The sequence below is a fragment of the Phyllopteryx taeniolatus genome, chromosome 6, assembly GCF_024500385.1.
Source record: "Phyllopteryx taeniolatus isolate TA_2022b chromosome 6, UOR_Ptae_1.2, whole genome shotgun sequence".
NCBI lineage: Eukaryota > Metazoa > Chordata > Actinopteri > Syngnathiformes > Syngnathidae > Phyllopteryx > Phyllopteryx taeniolatus.
This window is the reverse complement of record NC_084507.1, coordinates 22,090,766-22,111,023: the sequence shown is the minus strand read 5'-3', so window position 1 is coordinate 22,111,023 and position 20,258 is coordinate 22,090,766. Positions and strand designations below refer to the sequence as shown.

At 41.8% G+C, this 20,258-nt stretch overlaps 1 protein-coding gene and 2 non-coding genes across 3 annotated transcripts; all 3 read left to right on the top strand.

Moving 5' to 3' along the window:
* The first annotated feature begins 838 nt into the window (after positions 1–838).
* Positions 839–12,629, top strand: rhbg (Rh family B glycoprotein). Its single transcript, XM_061777275.1, has 10 exons — positions 839–1,159; positions 6,099–6,285; positions 6,566–6,716; positions 6,786–6,933; positions 7,762–7,928; positions 8,620–8,757; positions 9,629–9,762; positions 9,860–9,981; positions 10,839–10,912; positions 12,009–12,629. Exons 1-10 carry the CDS (start codon positions 982–984, stop codon positions 12,084–12,086), a joined length of 1,377 nt encoding a protein of 458 aa, XP_061633259.1. The 5' UTR covers positions 839–981; the 3' UTR covers positions 12,087–12,629.
* A 2,584-nt stretch (positions 12,630–15,213) lies between these two features.
* trnaw-cca (transfer RNA tryptophan (anticodon CCA)) lies at positions 15,214–15,285 on the top strand. The gene has a single exon. It is a non-coding gene; the product is annotated as a tRNA-Trp (tRNA).
* A 221-nt stretch (positions 15,286–15,506) lies between these two features.
* On the top strand, positions 15,507–15,578 carry trnaw-cca (transfer RNA tryptophan (anticodon CCA)). The gene has a single exon. It is a non-coding gene; the product is annotated as a tRNA-Trp (tRNA).
* Positions 15,579–20,258: the final 4,680 nt, after the last annotated feature.

Below are 20,258 nucleotides of genomic sequence, written 5' to 3'. Positions count from 1 at the left end.
TTTTAGCAAGACCTTTGGAAGAAATAAAATTTGAGAAAAGAAATATGTAACATAAGAACTTTTCATGACCTTTTTGTAAAATGTAAGGCTTTTAATACATTTTTGAAGACACTTTCATCAAGTTGAAAATGTCAACACGTTCATCAAATTTAAGGCTTCTAAGGGGTAAATACTTTTTTAAAGACCTTTTTGATGACACTTGCATCAATTTTAAAGCTTTTAAAAATCGTTTTAAAGACAGCATTTGCAATTAAGGCTACTTTTATTTATTACATTTTTTTAAATCAAATTTGAGATTTTTATGACCTTTTTGAGGTCACTTTGTTTAGATTTGAGACTGTTTAAGGCCTTTTAATGACATTTATATCAGATTTAAGAATTTAAATAAAATGTAAAACTTAAGACCTTTTTTAAGATGGCTATCAAATTTGACTCTTTTTAAAGACAACCTCGACAAAAAACTAAGACTAATAATTTACATAAAATCCAATACTTGCTGACACATGTCAAATTTAAGACTTTTGAATGAAATGTAAGATGTTTTTAACACCTTCAGAAGCTGAATATCAAATTTGAGACTCTTTAACGCGCTTTCTAAGACCACCGCAATCAAATTTGACGCAGATATTTCACATAAAATCCACAAAATAAACATGAAACATGTGCTATGTAATGTTGGTGATGAAAGTAAGTGATTGCTTCCCCTGAAGAAGCTTGCATGTATGTTCCCTTTGTGATCAACTTTACCTGGAAGCTTCTTGGAGGCGGGGCTAAAGGTCAGCCGGCCCGCTTGCCTGAGGAGGCGTGTCGCGTTAAAAACTCACATGACAGAGAAGATCACTCATCTATGTCCTTCCAGACACACACGCACACACACACACACACACACACACACACACACATTTCAGTCTGTCTGTACTGGCTGCACAGATACTTTGCGTTAACGGGTCCACATTTAATCCAGGGGGGAAAGCAGCAACAATGACGGACGCATCCACCAACATGCGGCTGAAGCTGCCCATCGTCTGCTTCATCCTGCAGATCATCCTCATCATCCTCTTCGGCGTGCTGGTCCAGTACGACGATGAGGTGGACGCCAAGAAATGGCACATGGGCAACCACTCAGACTACGATAACGACTTCTACTACCGCTACCCCAGTGAGTCACTACCACTTTTCTTCTTCTTTAAAATGAGTGTACACCAAAAATCCTGTAGATGGCGCCCTAAAAATAAACAGTCATACAATGATCCCCCATTATAATTGCGGTTCATCGTTAGTGCCTATATCGTGGATTTTTAAGGGATTGTTTTTTGTTGTTTGTTGTTTTGTGTGTGTGTGTGTGTGTGTGTGTGTGTGTGTGCGTGGGATTTTCACATTTTACAGGCAAATCCAAATTTAAAGTTGCGCGCCTTTAGTGTAGTACCAATTTGTGCCACAACATGTCGGGCCGCACAAAACTCGACTGGAAGAGATCCAGCATGAATAATAGAAGAGAGAATATATGCCCGTTAAGTATTGTTTTATGCTCTATTTGTCTTAAAGTTGTTACAAGGTTTATATTACCAGAATATCTATGCTCATTCTTCTTCAAAGACCATCTATGGAGTTTCACATTATCTGTTAGCATTAAGCTAGCAGACCTGTTATGGGAAAATTATATAGCTGGTTGGTTAAACATTTTGATGATTAAATATACAGTTATGCCTTGAGATACGAGTGACATGGCTTACAAGTTTTTTTGAGTCACGAGCCGTTGTTCTGCAGATTATTATTATTATTATTTTTTATTTTTGCTTGGACTTGTAAGCAAAGATTTGAGGTAGGAGTGGTGCACGTTGGCAGTAAACTCAACTCACTACACAACAAGCAGCAGTTTGGCAGAGAGCAAACAATTCTTCGAAAAAGAGGCTTCAAGCTGTTTATTGCCACGACCAGTTGGAATTGACTGTCCAATTAAACATAAAACAAAGAGAATTAAACCCTGTGTATTACAAACTACCACAAACATTTGCCTTGAAATCTGCTAGCACATAATAGAAAACACCAGACAGGCTAACGAATCGCATCAGTGTTTTGGTGGTATAACCACTAGTCTCCCGAATTGGAATCGGATGTCTTCCAGTGCGTTGACCCCATCCATCCGTCCATTTTCTGAGCCGCTTATCCTCACAAGGGTCGCGGGAGTGCTGGAGCCTATCCCAGGTAGCATCGGGCAGGAGGCGGGGTACACCTCAAAGCCTTTTTTTATTCACACTTTTAATATAAACAAGAAGCTCCATTGCCGGGGTTCAATCCCCGGCCCCGCCTGCTTTGAGTTTGCATGTTCTCCTCGTGCCTGCGTGGGTTTTCTCCGGGCACTCCGGTTTCCTCCCACATCCCAAAAACATGCATGGTAGGTTAATTGAAGACTCTAAATCGCCCGTAGGTGTGAATGTGAGTCCGATTGGTTGTTTGTTTATATGTGCCCTGCGATTGGCTGGCAACCGGTTCAGGGTGTACCCCGCCTCCTGCCCGATGATAGCTGGGATAGGCTCCAGCACGCCCGTGACCCTTGTGAGGAGAAGCGGCTCAGACAATGGATGGATGGATGGATGGACGGAAGAAGCTCCATTGTTGCCTTTAATCATCTGCATTGTTCAAGTTTAAGTTTCACAAAATATATTTAAATGCTTGAACTTGACCCACATTTTAAACCATTCCTGTTGAAATCACATTTAGAATACAGTTGCAGAGCAGTTTCTTCTCAGTCTCTTTGGCCACAGAAGTGCAGTTCAACGTGGACTGGTCACCAGACAATCGCAGGACACATACTGTATTGACAAACAAGCATTCACACTCACATTGACACGTACGGACAATTTAGCGTCTTCAATGAAGCTTGCATGCATGGTTTTGGAATGTGCGAGGACACCGCAGTACCATACAAACTCCCATGGAGATTTGAACCTGGATCTCTTGACTGTGAGGCAGATGTGCTAAACACTAACACACTGTGTTGCCCGAAACAAAGATATACAGTAATCAGTTTTCAAAAATATTACAAGGCTGTATGTAAAACACGCAGACGACATGTGATTGAATGATCTTGAGTACTGTTGTGTTAAGGGTGGGTCAAAAGTGCAGACGGATCCGGCCTGTTGTCTTCTCAAGGGGCGTGGCCTTTGGAGTCATGTGGTGTGAAAACAGGAAGTGAATGCCACGCTCCGCCCCCACTCCCACGTGTCCACTGCCATAAAACACTCAAAACGTGTCTTTCGAAGTGACGAGTGAGTGCCAGTCACTTATCTTACTTTGCTGCGGGCAGGAATGCCGAGAGACAAACACTTTCATCTTATCGCAGTCTTCATCTGTGGCGTGCAAACTCCAGTTACTCAAACTTCAACCGCTTTACTCAAACAATCATATTATCAAGGTAGTATTCACAAGAGCTGCTCAAACAGTTCTGAAAAAGAAGCACTGTGTGAGACGCAACCAAGCATGACACGAGTGTTCTGCACAAAACAAAAAAGAAATGTGTGAGAGAAGAGAGAGAGCATGTCAGCAGTGTGCTATGAAAAAGCCTGAAAAAGAAGCACAGGATGAAGGAAGTGCCAATGCGTGACAAGTGTGTGCTGCAAAAGTCGGAAAAAGAAACACGGAGTAAGAAAAGTGACAAAGGATGACATCATTGTGTTACGCAAAACCCTGAAAAAGAAGCACAGAGTGAGAATAGTATCAAGCTATGTCTCATCTCTCTGTGCTTTTTGAGGCTTTTGTAGTGCACACTGTTGCAACCCATTGGCACTTCTTTCATACTGCAGTTCTTTTTCAGGCTTTTTCACAGCACATAGAAAGATGAGACATAGCTTGACACTTCTACTCTGTGCTTCTTTTTCCAAGGTTTTGCATCGTGCACTGCTGTCCTGCTTTGTCACTTCTCTTACTATGTGCTTCTTTTTCAGACATTCATGCACCACACTACTGTCACCCTTTCAGTATGTGCTTTTTTAAGGCTTTGTATAGCACATTACTGTCACACTTTGTCCCTTTCCTCAGGGATGCGTTTCTTTTTCAGGCTTTCCTATAGCAAATATATAGCATGTTTTGTTGCTTCACTTACTCTGTGCTTCCTTTTCAGGCTTTTGTACAATACACTGCTGTCCAAATATCGGACTTTTCTCTGCTTCTTTTTTAGACTTTCATGTAGTCGTCACACTTTGTCACTTCTCTTACTGTGTGATTCTTTATCAGGCTTTGTGCAGCACAATCCTGTCATGTTTTGTTGCTTGTCTCAGCCTTTGCTTCTTTTTCAGGCTTTCCTATAGCACACTGCTGTCTTGCTTCGCCATTTCTGTTCCAGTTCGTTTCTTTTCCAGGTTTTTGTGCAGCACACTCCTGTCGCACTTTTACTCTGTGCTTCTTTTTCAGACTTTGTGTAGCACACTATTGTCACTTCTCTCAGTCAGTTCTTTTCAGGATTTTGTACAGCCCACTGCTGTCACACTGTGGCATTAGTTCTTAGTCTGTGCTTCTTTTTCAGAATTTAATGTAATACACTGCTGTCATGCTTTGTTACGTCCACTTAATCTTCTTTTTCAGGTTGGAATTTAATAGTATTTTGATAAGTAATATGTAATTTATGTCTTTTGGAAGCAACTGACCTCTCACAGCAGATAAGATCGAATGTTGGCACAGCAGATACGATAAAGTAGAGGCGGCGCCTTGCTGCTCTTTTACATTTAACGAGCAGTCATTTCGCCCGCTTGGGTCACATGATCGGCGTGATTGCATCACGGCAGATAAAACGACGCCCTCGTCGTCACGCGAACTGAAAGGCATCTTCATGATTCAGCATTTGTTGTTGTTGTGTATGTGTGTGTATTTGTGAAATGAACAGGTCAATGTGTTAACAGGTCAACTGTCACTTAAAAGTCACGTCACGGCCTGAGCTTTGGTGAAGCAGCGTGTGGTCGATAGTTATTCTTGTGGGCTTTTCCCAGTGTTTTAGTTGTATGAAGCGTTGTCTAGTCATGGATATTGTAAGTATTTGGGCCACAAGGCCAACGGGGGTTGCTGGCGCTACTAACCAGTGTGTCTGTGCAAATTAACTGTTACCAAGGTAACAGTGGCCGTTGGACAGCATATTATTGTTTTCCTGAAACATTTGGTTTCAGAGTGAGGACATTTCTAGATGAATAATGATAACTTCAGTAACAGTGTAAGTCCAAGTTAGTCATGAGTCATGAGTAAGTGTTTCAAATTGGGGTTTAAAGATAGGGTTAGGGTTTCAAACAAGGGTTAGGGCTTCAGATTAGGGTTTAAAGATAGGGTCAAGGTTTCAAATTAAGGTTTCAAGCAAAGACTCGGGTTTTAAATTGAAGTTTCAAAGTAGTATTTTGGGCTATTGCTAAGGTTTCAAGTAAATGTCACGGTTTTAAGCAAGAGTTAAGGTTTTAAGTTAGAATGAAGGTTTCAAGCTTGAGTTAAGGTTTTAAAAAAGGATTAGGGTTTCAAGACAGAGTCAAGGTTTCAAATTGGGGTTTCAAGCAAATGTTAGGGTCTCAAAGTAGGACCTCAGGCCAGTTTTCGGGATTCAAGTTAGGGGTTAAAATTTGGGTTGTAAGATAGTGTTATGGTTTCAAAGAAGGAATCCAAACAAAAGTTAGATTTTGAAGTTAGGGTTTCAAAGTAGGGTTTCAAGACAGTGCAACAGTTTCAAAGTAGGGTTTCAAGACAGGGCTAGAGTTTCAAAGAAGGTTTAGCTCATTTAAATTGGGTTACCAAATTGGGGTTTAAAACAGGCTTAGGACTTTAAACACATAAAATTCAGTTTTGTGATGTTTTTTTCCCCCTCACCTCTTGTTGGTCCACATCCAAAGTCCACAGCATACTGTACCTTTATCCCGACGGTCAATATTTGTTCTAGTAGACAATTTGGTGGAGATTTATATCAGGATTGTTGACCTAGATCCTCAAAGTGATGTTAAAGATACAAGGCACTAATCATTAGAAACAATGTAATCTGCATAGAGGTGAAAGTGAAAAGTGAGTGGGCAAAGAAGTGCGCCCTGTGGAATGGCAGCAGGGATCAGTTCAGTCTTAATGCATCTCTTCAGGCTTCCAGGACGTTCACGTGATGATCTTCATTGGCTTCGGCTTCCTGATGACCTTCCTGCAGCGCTACGGCTTCAGCAGCGTGGGCTTCAACTTCCTGATAGCCGCCTTCGCTCTGCAGTGGGCCACGCTCATGCAGGGATTCTTCCACGGCATGCACGCCGGAAAAATACACATCGGAGTAGAGAGGTTAGCGTCCAGCAAAACAACGTCAGCCGTCATTAGCGCCACTATGGGATTTTGATAGGTGGAAAAAGTACTCACACTCTGTACTTAAGCAGATGTACAAATGGAGACCGCATGCAGCACGCTGCATCTGCTTTCAAATGTAGGGAGTAAAAGTAAAGAAATCGTCATAAAAAAATAAATCATCAGTTCAGATACATGAACAATCGACTTAAGTACAGTAACAAAGTATTTGTAAAAGGTTACTTCCCACCCCTGGAGTTTTCCCCACTGTCTTTTCCAGCATGATCAATGCCGACTTCTGTACGGGCTCCGTGTTGATCTCCTTCGGGGCGGTTCTGGGCAAAACCAGTCCCGTCCAGCTCCTGGTGATGGCGCTGTTTGAGGTCACGCTGTTTGCGGTGAATGAGTTCATCCTGCTCTCCGCCCTGGGGGTGAGTTCTTTGGGTGTCCGTTCTACGTGTAAGTGTACAAGCTGTCTATCACCGGCCACCCTTTCCCAGGCCAAGGATGCAGGCGGCTCGATGACCATCCACACCTTCGGGGCCTACTTTGGACTGATAGTGGCTCGAGTCCTGTACCGACCCAACCTGGACAAGAGCAAACACCGAAACAGCTCGGTGTACCACTCGGACCTCTTCGCCATGATCGGTAAAATCTCGAAAATGTGGAAGACTTTCTTGAAAGCAAGGTTTTTTTTTCTCACACTTCTTGATGATAAGTCAGTACTCCAACATGTCAAAGCGATGCATGGAAAAGACATTCAAAACAAATCAAGATGCCAAGCTGACATAGCATACATGGCTACAGAGGACAATGACATTGAAGAATAGCATCACTGTTAGCTCTCGATTCATTAAAAAGACAAGAGGAGCACAGAGCTAGACTTGTTAGCTTATTTGGCTAATCTGAGCTACACGTTAGTGGTGTATTAGCCACATAGCGTTATTTTACAGAAGAATTACAGTGCACTTAATATCCCCTCGTCACACTCTGCTTGAAATCACTCGCTTTTGGAGGGCACGGTACGCCTTTTGTTCCGATGGCATCTGGGGGCAGGGCTGTGGGCGGAGCTAGAGAGCTTCGACGAAGCGGGGGCTACTCAGCGTTTAAGATTGAAGTCACTTTTGGTCGACTTTTAGCAGCCCTATAGCGACTCTTTTCCACCCATAAAGCAACTAGCAACAAATCTAGTGACTTTGATTGGTGTTTTTAGCCCCTTGTGGAGATTCCTGCGACTCCCTCCAGAGATGTTCACTCCTCCATGTCCAGACTGCAAATGAATGACGCTTGTGTGAAACCAACACTGGCTAATTTAGTCATATCCTATACAGTGAGCAACCCTAAATATTTGATTGTATTTTCCCTTGCGGAGGCAGCACTTCACAACCAAGCCACCAAATTACTTTTTGTCAATTGTTGTAGCAGATACGTGCATGTGGCGCAATTTGTGACATTTTGTGATCGGTGTCCCATCAGGTACAATATACCTGTGGATGTTCTGGCCCAGCTTCAACTCAGCCGTCACGGCCCACGGCGACGACCAGCACCGCACGGCCTTGAACACGTACTACTCGCTGGCCGCGTGCACGCTGTCCACTTACGGCATGTCTGCCCTCACCGCGCACGACGGAAAGCTGGACATGGTGAGAAAACACACGGCAAACGTTGCACGGGAGCTTGGCAGCGTGCCAGTCCAGATGAAAGCCGATAGCCGTGGGGGCGCCGCGCTGCCGCTGATAGCAATCAAAGTTCAGCGATTAGCTGTGATAAACGAGGTGACATACGAGACTGGTGATACGTAAGAGGAGCTAATCTGATTTTGACATCAATCAATGTGTTTGTTTCCTCACCCGAAAGGCAGAAATGTATTGTAGTCTAGTTGGTTAGGGTTTGAAGCTAAGGTTAAGGACTCAAGTTAGCGTTTCAAATTAGGTTTTCAAACCTGGGTTAGGCTTTCTAATTTGAGCTTCAAGACGGGTTTAGGGTTTCAAATAATGGTCTCAAGCCAGAGTTAGAGTTTTAAATTGGGATTTTGGGACAGGGTTCGGGTTTCCGAGTGAGGTTTTAAGTCAGCGTTATGGATTCCAGTTAGGGTTTCAGGTTGGGGTTTCAAGAAAAGGTTGGTTTAAAATTAGTGTTTCAACCAAGTATTTGGGTTCTAGATTTGTGTTTCATGCCAGAGTTAAGGTTTCAAACAAGGGTCGGGGTTTCAAATTAGGATTTCAAACCAGGGTTAGGGATTTGAAGTTAGGGTTGTAGCTTCAAACACATGAATATAGGTGTTGATGTTTTTTTTTTAGCTTTTTTTTTTTTTTTTTTTTTCTCGTCTCGTAGGTCCACATCCAAAACGCGGCTCTGGCCGGCGGCGTGGCTGCGGGCACCGCGGGCGAAATGATGCTCACGCCCTTCGGATCCATGATCGTCGGCTTCCTGGCCGGAATTATCTCCGTGCTGGGATTCAAGTTCCTCTCTGTAAGAAGCACGTCAACTTCCATCAATACAAAACAAAAAAGAAAGAAAAAAAAAAAATCATAGTTACACGCTCACTGGACACAATAATGGCACACTTGCAGTCTAATGTCATCTAAAAGTTCATTATTGTGCTTGTACTTTGTAGTCACCCAGAAAGCTGTTCCGAATATTTTGCCTCACACGTGTCGCTAGGTAGTGTTCAATATATTAGAAACTGCTGCCACTAAGATGCAACGCAATCCTTGATGCAGCTCTTGTATTGGATCGCATCAGATTGTGTACCTAATGAAGTGGCCGCTGAGTGCTTTGTTGTTTTTAGTTTAAGGAGGTTTAATAAATACAAATCAGTTCATTACCCGTTGGCGTGTGCAAGCATGTTAGGGTTTCAAATTAGGGTTTCTAGTCAGGGTTAGGGGTTCAAATGACGGTTTCAAAGTTTCAAGCCAAGGTTAGGTTTTCAAGTTAGGATTTTAAATTGGGGTTTCAAGCCTCGATTAGGGTTTTAAGCAAGGGTATGCTTTCAGATTGGGGTTTAAAGATCAGGCTTTCAAGCCAGCTCAGGGTTTCAAACAAGTTTTAGGGTCTTTTGACAGAGTTAGGGTTTCAGAAAAAGGTTACAATTTCAAATTAGGGTTTCAAATACAGGTTAGGGTTTCAAATGATCATTTCAAGCCTGGTTTGAATTAGGATTTCAAAGCAGGGTCTCAAGTTAAGGTTTAATATAAATCAAGAAATCAAATCACAACAAACTATATACAGTTTTCGATTTGGTGTTTTTGCTGACCACTCGATGATGCTAATGCATCCAGTCAGTCATTAAGTAAACTAACCTTACTGTAGATGTCAATGAGGTGCTTTTGTTTTTGCTCAGCCCATCCTGGAGGAGAAGCTGAAGATCCAGGACACGTGCGGCGTTCACAACCTCCACGGCATGCCCGGCATCCTGGGCGCCATCGTGGGCGCCGTCACCGCCGCCGTGGCCTCCTCGGACACCTACGGAGACGGGTAACCGACCGACGCTTTCTCCATGGAAAGCGGCAAGTTGTCGCGCTGAGGCGGTCACTTGACGCTGTGCGTGTTCGTGTGCGTGTGCTTCTGCCAGCATGGCCGACGTGTTCCCGGACGTGGCGAGTGGCGACGTGGACGCGTCCTTCCAGGGCGTCCGGCAGGCCATCTCCTTGGCGGTGACCCTGGGCGTGGCCCTGCTGGGGGGGCTCATCGTCGGTGCGTTCACATTACACTATTCAGTACAGTACTTTTACTTTTATACGGTTAGGGTTCAAAATTAGGGAGCCAAAACAATGTTAGGGCTTCAAATGGCACAAGGAGAAAAAAAATCAGTTACACATGATTATAAAGTGGTAAACTGACATTTTTTTCCCATCTTTTCCTTGAAAATTATTATATGTTAGTTCAACAGGTTTGAATCATATGCAACTAATACACAAATACAAAGGACTTTGCAGGGTTAGGGTTTCAAATTCGAGTTTCAACACAAGGCGAGGGTTTGAAATTAGGGTTGTAACACAGCTTTACGGTTTTGCCTTAAAGTTTTAAACTAACAGTTAGGGTTTCAAATGAGTGTTTATAGCATAAATTTGGGTTTTAGATTAGGGTTCGAGCACAAGGTTAGGATTTCAAATGAAGGTTTCAAGATGGGGATAGGGTTCCAAACCGGCTTCAAATTAGGGTTTCAAACAAGGGTTACAGTTTGAAGGCTTTTAAGACAGGGTTAGGTTTCAAATTAGGGTTTCAAGCAAGGGTTGGTTGAAACAATGGTCATAGGTCAACATCTTTGCTGTGGTGTGTTTTATAGTAAATACAGAGCAGCAATTAATGTGCGGACATTGTCTCTTGTCTCATAATCCACATACAATACAGGTGGGCTGACATACTGCAGATGATTGGGCCAGTTATGACATCTGCCCAGCGACAAATGACCAACCCAATAAATCAAACTTATGACGCACTCCAAAAATAAAAATCAATCAATTCTATTGCTCTATGTTGTTGTATGTGTGTAATAATAATAATAATAATAATAATAATATAATAATAATAATAGCACCTTGTCGTGCCAGGCTTCATCATGAAGTTGCCAGTGTTTGGTGCACCTCCTGACACCCTCTGCTACGAGGACAGCATCTACTGGGAGGTGAGTGGGCACTAAGTACTCCTTTTGGTCCAGTTAGACAAGTGCACTAGTAGGACTGTGTCTACTAGTAATGTTTCTTCCACTGCTGTATGACTTTCCTGGACAACTTTGGCATAGGACAACTAATACGTTACTGTTGAGACAGAACTACTAGTGGGCATTTTGGTGCAACTAGTGCGGTCCAGGAGGCTACTAGTGTGTGACACATGCCTCGCATTTGGGCCTAGTAGTGTTACTAGTGCAGCATCGTAGTTTACAATTAAGGTTTGCGTATTAGTAGGTCAAAAGTGGCACTAGTAGTGGAGACATCGTTGCGAGTGAGACACAGTATATCTAGTCGTTCTACTAGTGCGTCGAATTGTCTTACGAGTGAGGGCAAGATAATATTTATGGCCACAAGGAAGCAGCAATGCGTCAGACAGGTGCTTGTCAGCAATGTCACCAAGTGGCCAGCAGGTGACGCCGCTGAACCACAGCGTGTTGGGAGCACGCAGGTGGATTCGAGTCACTTCCTGGAAGATGATGTGACGTCATGTTAGTTAGTGTGTGACGTCCCGAGCGTTGCGTATTATACAACCACCATGCTGCACTCATTTATTATTATGGTTAAATTCATTTTGTTGATTCAAATATTTCTTTAATTATTACTTATTATTTATATGTAGTAATATTTCTAAATGTACTTTATATTAGTTTAGTATATTTTAAAATATTACTACAATTAATGCAAATGTTTAATGATTTACTTGTAATGACTATTTTTAATTAAATGTATTGTTGTTGTACTATATATATATATATATATATATATATATATATAATCACAATATATATTATATTATTTTATGTATTACTTTGCATTTTATTGTTTATTTAATATTATTATTTTGCATTTTATTGTATATTTATTCCTATTTTTATTTCCTACTGTTAGGCTTGTTCTGTTAATAAAAGGCAAAAAGGTTTACATTCATACATATGTATGTATTGATGGATGTATGTAAGTATAGATAGATATATAGATAGATACATTTGTTTTTTAAAGTGTGATTGATACGTTGTGATTTTTTGAATATTCGTGTGCGTTTTGTTTCAGGTTCCTGGAGCCGAGGAGGGCCACGAGGACCAGCTGACCACTGTCGTATCTGCAGAGACTGAGAAACTCAACGGCTAAACATGCAGAGGCACACACACACACGCGCGCGCACACACACACACATGCACACACACACACACACACACACACAGAAATTAGTGCCTAATAATGCCTGCGGTGCTCTCCTTGTCAAAGGGACATTTCCTCTCCAAAAGGACATGAAGAACAAAAGCAGCAGGCTTCCACCTCTAGGTGGCGCTGTGCTTCAGGCCTGCTTGGGAAGTGAGACGCTTTGATAACGGGTGCCAGTCAATCCACAAAGTGGGCCACAGCACATCAATGCTCACTGTTGAATCGCCACACCAAAGAGCAGCCAATTTCCTTCACTCAAATATTTAGATTATTCCAAAGGTCGGGGGTTTTATTTGATATTTTTCCTACTAAACTAGTACAACCGTTTTTTTATTATTGGTCCTTAGTGTTTTCTTAACCTCTGAATATTCCCATTTGTATTCTAGTGTGTGTTTTTTAAGGCAAGGTATTATTTTTGTCCAAATAAACCTTTTGACTGTGTAATGGTGGTGTCGTATTAAATTGCACACATTTTGCTATGCCAAGACAGTGAAGGCCTGTTTATTGTGGGGGGGGGGGATACGTTCCATTTATCACTCCCAGTTGAAGTTTATTGTAAAAGTAACACATAAAACACAAGAACAAACATTGTATATTGTACACTTAACAGCATAATGGCCCAAGTCATTTTTAACTTAACTGTCATAATATAAATGAAAAATGTACTTTGTAGTTGTGTTCCAGGTTTTGATAATCTGGAAACGTTGAATCAAGGCAAACCGACTTTTCTTCTTTTTTGAATTTGTTTTTTTTCTTGTTTTCAAAAAATGTAAAAAAAAATAAATACTTGCAATTATGCTATTAGATAAATGATAGCTGAACATTAAAATGTTCAACCACATCACATCATTTCACCTGCTAGCTTAATGCTAACATATCAAGCAAAACTCCATAGACGGGCTAACAGTAACAATGAGTATAGATGTTACAGTAATTATAAACCTTCAAATAAATGCTATTTTAACACACGCAGAGCAGCAATAATAAGCGAATGAAATATTAACACTAAAATGCTCCACCAAACCATAGCATTTCGTCTAATGAAAGTCTGCTAGCTTAATGCTAACGTAATGCGAAATGCTATAGACGGGCTAACATACGTTAGCATATGAAGATGTTACGGGTTCAAACAACTGCTCCTTTAACACACAAGGAGCAGCAACACATCCAAACAGAGCATACAACAATTCTCACAGGCATATGTTCTCTCTGTGATGTGGGAACGACTATTAATGGAGCTTATAGTTGGGGACCTTCTCTGTATACGGTAAAATCAATACAAATAATCCCTTCCAAATCTTAAACCTATACGATATCACTGTGAACATATATTGGCGACTATATGTTGTGTATATGTAAATTATGATATAGTGTAGTTAAGGAGGAAGGCAATGCAATCAAGTGTTGGTCGCCATTAATCCTTTCAGTCTTAAAGACTTAATGAGTGTGGAAGGGGTTAATGCGAATGTTCCAGATGGGCTTTGTCTCTCGCCGCTTAATTAACACACTTTCATTTTTTTTGGGGGGGGGGGGGGGGGGGATCAAACGAGCCCGAGAAAGCGGGTGTCCTCGTTACAGATATATAACGCCGTCCTCGGGGCCCCGAGTGTGAGGGGATGATTAGTGCCGCAAGGGGGGAGGGGATGGAGGAGCTGAGAAGGGGGTTTCATGATCATAATTATCAACACCACCCCCAAAAATCATTTTTAAGGATAATATCTGTTTGGTGTTATTTCTTCGAAACATTTATCGTACATATGAAAATGTATTTTGACTTCTGTTTTTTGGTTCACTTTTCTGGTCCCGACGGCATCCCAATACTTTTGACAAATGATCTCCAAATGGGTGTCGGAATACTTTTGTCCACGTTTTTATAACTTTTTCAGTTCCTGTCAGTGTCCCAACACTTTTATCCAAACTCCACATTCTTTTATGTTTGTTTGTTTGACTTCCTGTAGGCGTCCCAACATTTTTGTCCAGAGACCATAATTTCTTCAACATTTTTCCAATACATGTACGTGCAGGTGTCCCAATAATTTGGTGCAAGTTCACTTTTCACCACCTACCGGTGTCCCAAAACTCACGCTTCGCTCTTCACTTCCTGCAGGTCTCCCAAAACCCTTGTCAAAACAACTGTTTTCTTCACTTTTTACTTTCTGTTAGTGTTACAACGCTTTTGTCCAAAGTACAAATTACCGCAATTTTACTTCCTTTCGTTCAAACTCCTCATTTTCGAAACATTTCACTGCCAAAACTTTCTTCTTGTGTTACGCATGTTCGGTGGGGAAGAACTTGACATGAGCCGACCCGATAGCATTCCGTCTCATACATAATGTGCAGTCCTGAAAAGTTAACATTGCAGTGGGCGTTGACCCCACCGTAATTCAAACACGCAACCTTCTGATCTGGAGGCAGATGCGCTACCATTGCGCCACGAGGTCCACATTTACCAACTTCTGTTGCTGTCTCAATATTCTTGTCCACAATTGCCGTGCTGCAGTTGTCCAAACTTCAACTTTGTTTTATGTGTCCCCATACTTTTGTCCAAACTCCAATGTTCTTTTCACTTTTCATTCATTATTGTCCAGATATATTGTCTCCATATTTTTCACTGTCCTAATACTTTTTGTCCAAACTTCACTTTTCATGTCGTGTTGGTGTCTCAGTAGTTTTGTCTCAACCCCACATGTTCTTTCCTTTTCACTTCCTGTCAGAATGTCAATACTTTTGTCCAAATTCCACATTTTCATGTCCTTGTAGCTGTCCCAATACTTCTGTCCAAACTCCACATTTTCTACAATAAACACACCAACATCACGTGACAAGTGACTTAGCGATATTTAAATTAGGATGTATAAATCCTTCGCAGGGGGTGGCACTGATACGAGGAGGGCCCCTTGTCGGCCGCAGGGGTCCCCACAGGGTGGGTCTGCGATGGCGGATGAGTGTGAACGGGCTCTGCATTCTTTTCCCAGGACAGGAGGACACAGAGGACAGGCAGGTGGTCAGATATTGACTGAAAAGCGGCTCGATGTCCATTGGGCAAATGTGCAATTGGCAACTGGCAATTGTGGACCTTGTGGCGCAATGGTAGCACATCTGACTCCAGATCAGAAGGTTGCGTGTTCAAATCACGTCGGGGTCAACTTTCACTGTGATGTCAACCTTTTCAGGACTGCACACTATGTATTCAAAGTATTATTATTGGTTCATGTCATATTCTTCCCCATCGAACGTGTAACACAAGATAAATCTTTGGCACATCGACAGGAAGTGAAATGTATACCAACACTATATAGTATGTACGCATTACATATATATTTGTACGTAAAAGTATATTGGAAAGTGAAAATGGTGGCAAATGTGGACCTCGTGGCGCAACGGTAGCGCATCTGACTCCAGATCAGAAGGTTGCGTGTTCAAATCACGTCGGGGTCAACTTGCACTTTGATGTCACCCTTTTCAAGACTGCACATTATGTATTAAAAGGAATGTTATTGGTACATGTCAAGTTCATCCCCACCAAACGTGTAACACAAGGTAAATATTTTGGCACACCGACAGGAAAGGAAATATGTCGAAACAGTATTCGCTATATATACATATATACCATAAATTCTTGTGTATAATACACCCCCCCTCCCCAAAATGTCGAAAGTCAATGGTGCGCGTTATACATAGGTAATGGGGAAAATGGAAAAAAAACTTTCCCATTTTACAAATGTATGCCGCCATCTAGAGGTTATGAAAAAGCTGTACACTTTCATTCCAATATGCCACAGCCACCTCGCGGTTATGAAAAAGGTGTGGCCTGCACTTTCATTCCAATATGACAGGGGTACGTAGGACTGCATAATATGTAGTTAGTTGTGCTCATAAGTTTACATACCCTGGCAGAATTTGTTTTTTTTTTTTTTTTTTTAAATACGACTGATGACTGAAGAACAACCATCATTTATTTCTTTTATGGTTAGTTTTTTTTATGATAATTCTTTTCTGAAATGCTTGAGTTTCATTTGAAAACCATTAAAATAAAATTAAATGTGTTTTGCCTCGCCCTTCATGTTTTCTTTCAAGAATTGTACCCATCTTACAAATTCTGCCTGGGTCATCCAACATAGGAGCGCAACTGTGTGTTTTCTCATTTAGCAAATGAAAGTAGGCCTGTGAATATCTAAATAAGAGCAAGTAAATGAAAAGAAAGTATAACATGTTCAAATAAAGTGCTTAACTTCAGAATAATTATTTGAAAAAACTCACAAAATACAGATAATACTTCAGGTTTTGATCATAGGGGTAGACGCAAAATCATGCATTGTAGAAATGCATTATGCATAGGTCGAAGGGTTTTCCAGAATTCTGAGGTCAACTTTGGGGGTGTGCATTATACACGAGAAATTACCGTGTGTATATATCAGTTCGATAGTCAGATAGTTTTGTTAATAATATATATCATTTTGGTTATTCAGTGTAGGCCAAAAGTAGTTGTACATTTTTTTTTTTTATTAAAAAAGGAAGTGTAGGAAGGAAGGAAGGGGCTCACCTCTTCTTTTAGGGACTCCATCAGGTCATCACACACACAAACCCACACAGCATTGAAACGCTAATTTGAAACCTCAACCCTATTTTTAAAAACCAGCACGAACTTGAAACTCTATTTTAAAACCCTACATTGAAATGAGAATATTTTCAAGTGTTTTTCGGCCGAGGTCGTCTATTTCAACAAGTCAACACAAAGCAGGAGCTGTGGCTCCTGATGATGATGACGGTATGATTATTTCCCACGTTCCTTGAATAGGACGTCAGGTGTCAGCTCTGTGTGCGGCCTTTCCCAAACAAGATGGCCACTGTCCTTTGAATCAGCGCTGTAGGTGATAATAAAGGCTCAATGGCAGCCCTCGGGACATCCTGCAGGGAGCCCGGGGGAGGTGCTGGCTCATATTGAGAGGATATATCCAATCTGTGCCTTTTTTGTTTTGAGTGTATATGGAGCCTTCGGCGTTTCAATTTTTTATCCACATGGTCAGATAAAAGTTACTTCCTTGCATATGTAAGGACTTATCACACCCAAAGAAAACATCATACATGTCACGGCATTCTGCCTTTCTTGAGCGAACGTATAGAGTTCGGGATGTCGTCACGTTACACTAAGTTATATTCCGTTAGGTTATTACTGTATGTTAGGTTAATAAGAGTTAAGAATTTTTATGTTACTGAATATTAGGTCACGTTACATTATGCTAAATTACATTAAAGGTTAGGTTATGTGTCATGAGGCGAAGTTACGTTACATTACTTGATGTTCCATTGTATTGGGTTATATTTCGTCAGGTTACATTATGTTTGCTTAGTTTACATTACATTATATTATATTATGTTGCATTATGTTAGGTTACGACAAATTCGATGAGATTATGTTAGTACATGTTACATTACGTTATGTTAGGTCGTGTGTTACATTAGGTTAAGTTAAGTTACATTACGTTACTTTACATTATATTATGTTAGGGTACATTATGTTAGGTTAGGTTATGTTAAATTATGTCCAGTAAAATACATTGCATTATGCATTGCATTAGGCGATGTTAGAAGATGATAGGTTAGGTTATGCTGTGTTGCGCTATGTTAGCTTAGGCTACGTAAGGTAGGTTACACTAGGTAAGGTTGCATAGGATACCTTAACGATCCTGATACATACGTGTGTACTGTACAAAACATACATACAAATTCCGCACAAACGTTTTATTTCTCACAGTCGAACCCATTTGCTCTTTTCCACGTTGCATTTTCCAGCCCCTTTGCGGATTATTCCCAGAACAAAGGCAGCTCGTCAGCAGAGCGGCAGCCCACTGGGAGGTTGCCATTGACGCCTGCTACACCATTTGGAGGGGCCGGGCGGGTGGTGGTGGGGGGTGTCTGGACTAAACGCAGGAAGTTGTTCAGCTGGAGAGGTTTTAAGCCACTTGACTGAAGGCAAATTGCCTCCAGTGTGCCAGAGCACTCCAAAGTGCTTCACCGCGTGGAAAAATGACGAGTCGTGTGAAAGGCAAATAAAAGCGGCGACACCTCATTCACGGCCCAAAATGTTCACCGGCGCCGTATTTGACTGACAACCCGACCTCCCACAATGCAATTGCACTTTGCATTTTACAATTGTACAAGTTGTCTCGCTCGTATTTTCTACCCGTTGAGGCAGTCCACTGTATACGTTTACTGTTTTAAAATGGTAGCACCAAATATTTCTTTTTTGTTTCTATTTCCTACAGCAGCCCATTTAGGAAGCAAACTAATTCAGTCATTAAGTCATTACCTTTGCTCTCTGATGTTTTCTTGTAAGTGTTGTTTTGTTCGGGACATGATCTTTTTGTTGTTGTTGAAAATAGTAGCACCGAACTCTTTCTGTTTATTTCTCTTTCTCCAGCAGCCCGTTATGGAAGAAAACTAGATGGGCCTTTATTACTGTACTTGTGTCAACTAACAGTTGCCTTTAAGCGTTGCTTGTCCAAGTCATGATCTTGTATTTCTGTTCATTTGCTGTTTCGACAGCAGCCCATTTAGGCAGCAGGCGCGTTTGGCCTGAATTACCTGTGTCATCTACCATTTTCCTTTTATTATTAGTGGTTTGGGACATGAGTTCAAGTTCAAAATAGTAGTACCAACCTATTCCTGTTTATTACTATTTGCACAGCAAACCTTTTAGACAGCAACTGGCAAAATAGTTAGGTGTGTATTAGCCTTTCCCACTGCTAGTTGCTTTTGAGTGTCGTTTGTTGAGGACATTGTCTTTTTTTAGTTCAAAATAGTAGCGGCGAACTCTGTTCTAAGCCGGTCCTGGAAGGTTGGCTAAAGCTGCAACGAGCCAATTTAGCTGTCTATGGTTGATGCTTTTGTTTGATTTAAAGACTGGTCTCTATGTCATTATATCTTTGAGGAGATTATATCATGGAGGCGTGAATGACACCACAAACCCCAAATTTAAGACCTTCACAAAGAACAAACGAAATCTTCGGCAATTATAAGATCTGAGGAAAGGACGTCGACACAACGTGTGAATGACCGTTATGACTATGAGGGGGTCAGATCGCGTTTAGAGCGGCCTCTAATCCCAGAGATCCTGCGAGGTCCCCTGGCGTCACACCCGGACGCTAACAAGGACTCCCAATGGAGCCATTAGACCAGGAAAAACCAACAAAGGCCGCCATTACACACTCCTTAAGAAAGACCCCAGGGGTGAAGAGGGGCACGCTGGACACCACCGCAACAAAAGAGGACTGACCCACCTCTCGAACCCCCCAACCCCAACACCATCAAGCATCCATTCACGCCCTCAACTCCACTAACCTCCACAAGCCACCATGATTGAGCCCCGAGTTCCAGTGCATGCATGCCTGCGACAGGCTGCCATTGTGGGCGTGCGTGACTACTGTGTGTGTGTGTAGGGAGGGAGGGGTGGGGTCTGGAGGTCTGAATAGGTGGCCGGCAGAGGGGCTTCATGGCTTCTTAATTGAGATGAGGGGACATGTGGTCCAACGTGGGTGGAGCGGAAAAGCTAGTGAATCACGCTAGGCTAGTGAATCTAGTGAGGCTAATGAGGCGTTTAAAAATGGTTTTATTATTATTATTTCTTCTTTTATGATTCATCCATCCATCCATTTTCCGAGCCGCTTGTCCTCACTAGGGTCGCGGGCGTGCTGGAGCCTATCCCAGCTATCTTCGGGCAGGAGGCGGGGTACACCCTGAACTGGTTGCCAGCCAATCGCAGGGCACATACAAACAAACAAAAGTTTCGCACTCACATTCACACCTACGGGCAATTTAGAGTTGTCAATTCACCTACCATGTATGTTTTTGGGATGTGGGAGGAAACAGGCACGGGGAGAACATGCAAACTCCACACAGGCGGGGCCGGGGATTGAACCCTGGTCCTCAGAACTGTGAGGCTGACGCTCTAACCAGTCGGCCACCGTGCCACCCTTTTATGATTCATATTTTATTGATTTATTTTTTATTATAATATGTATCATGATGTATGATTGTTTTTTGTTCAAATTGATTGGATGCTTTTTATTATTAATGTGCATTTGATTGGTTTGATTTGGGCTTCTTCTTCTATTAATT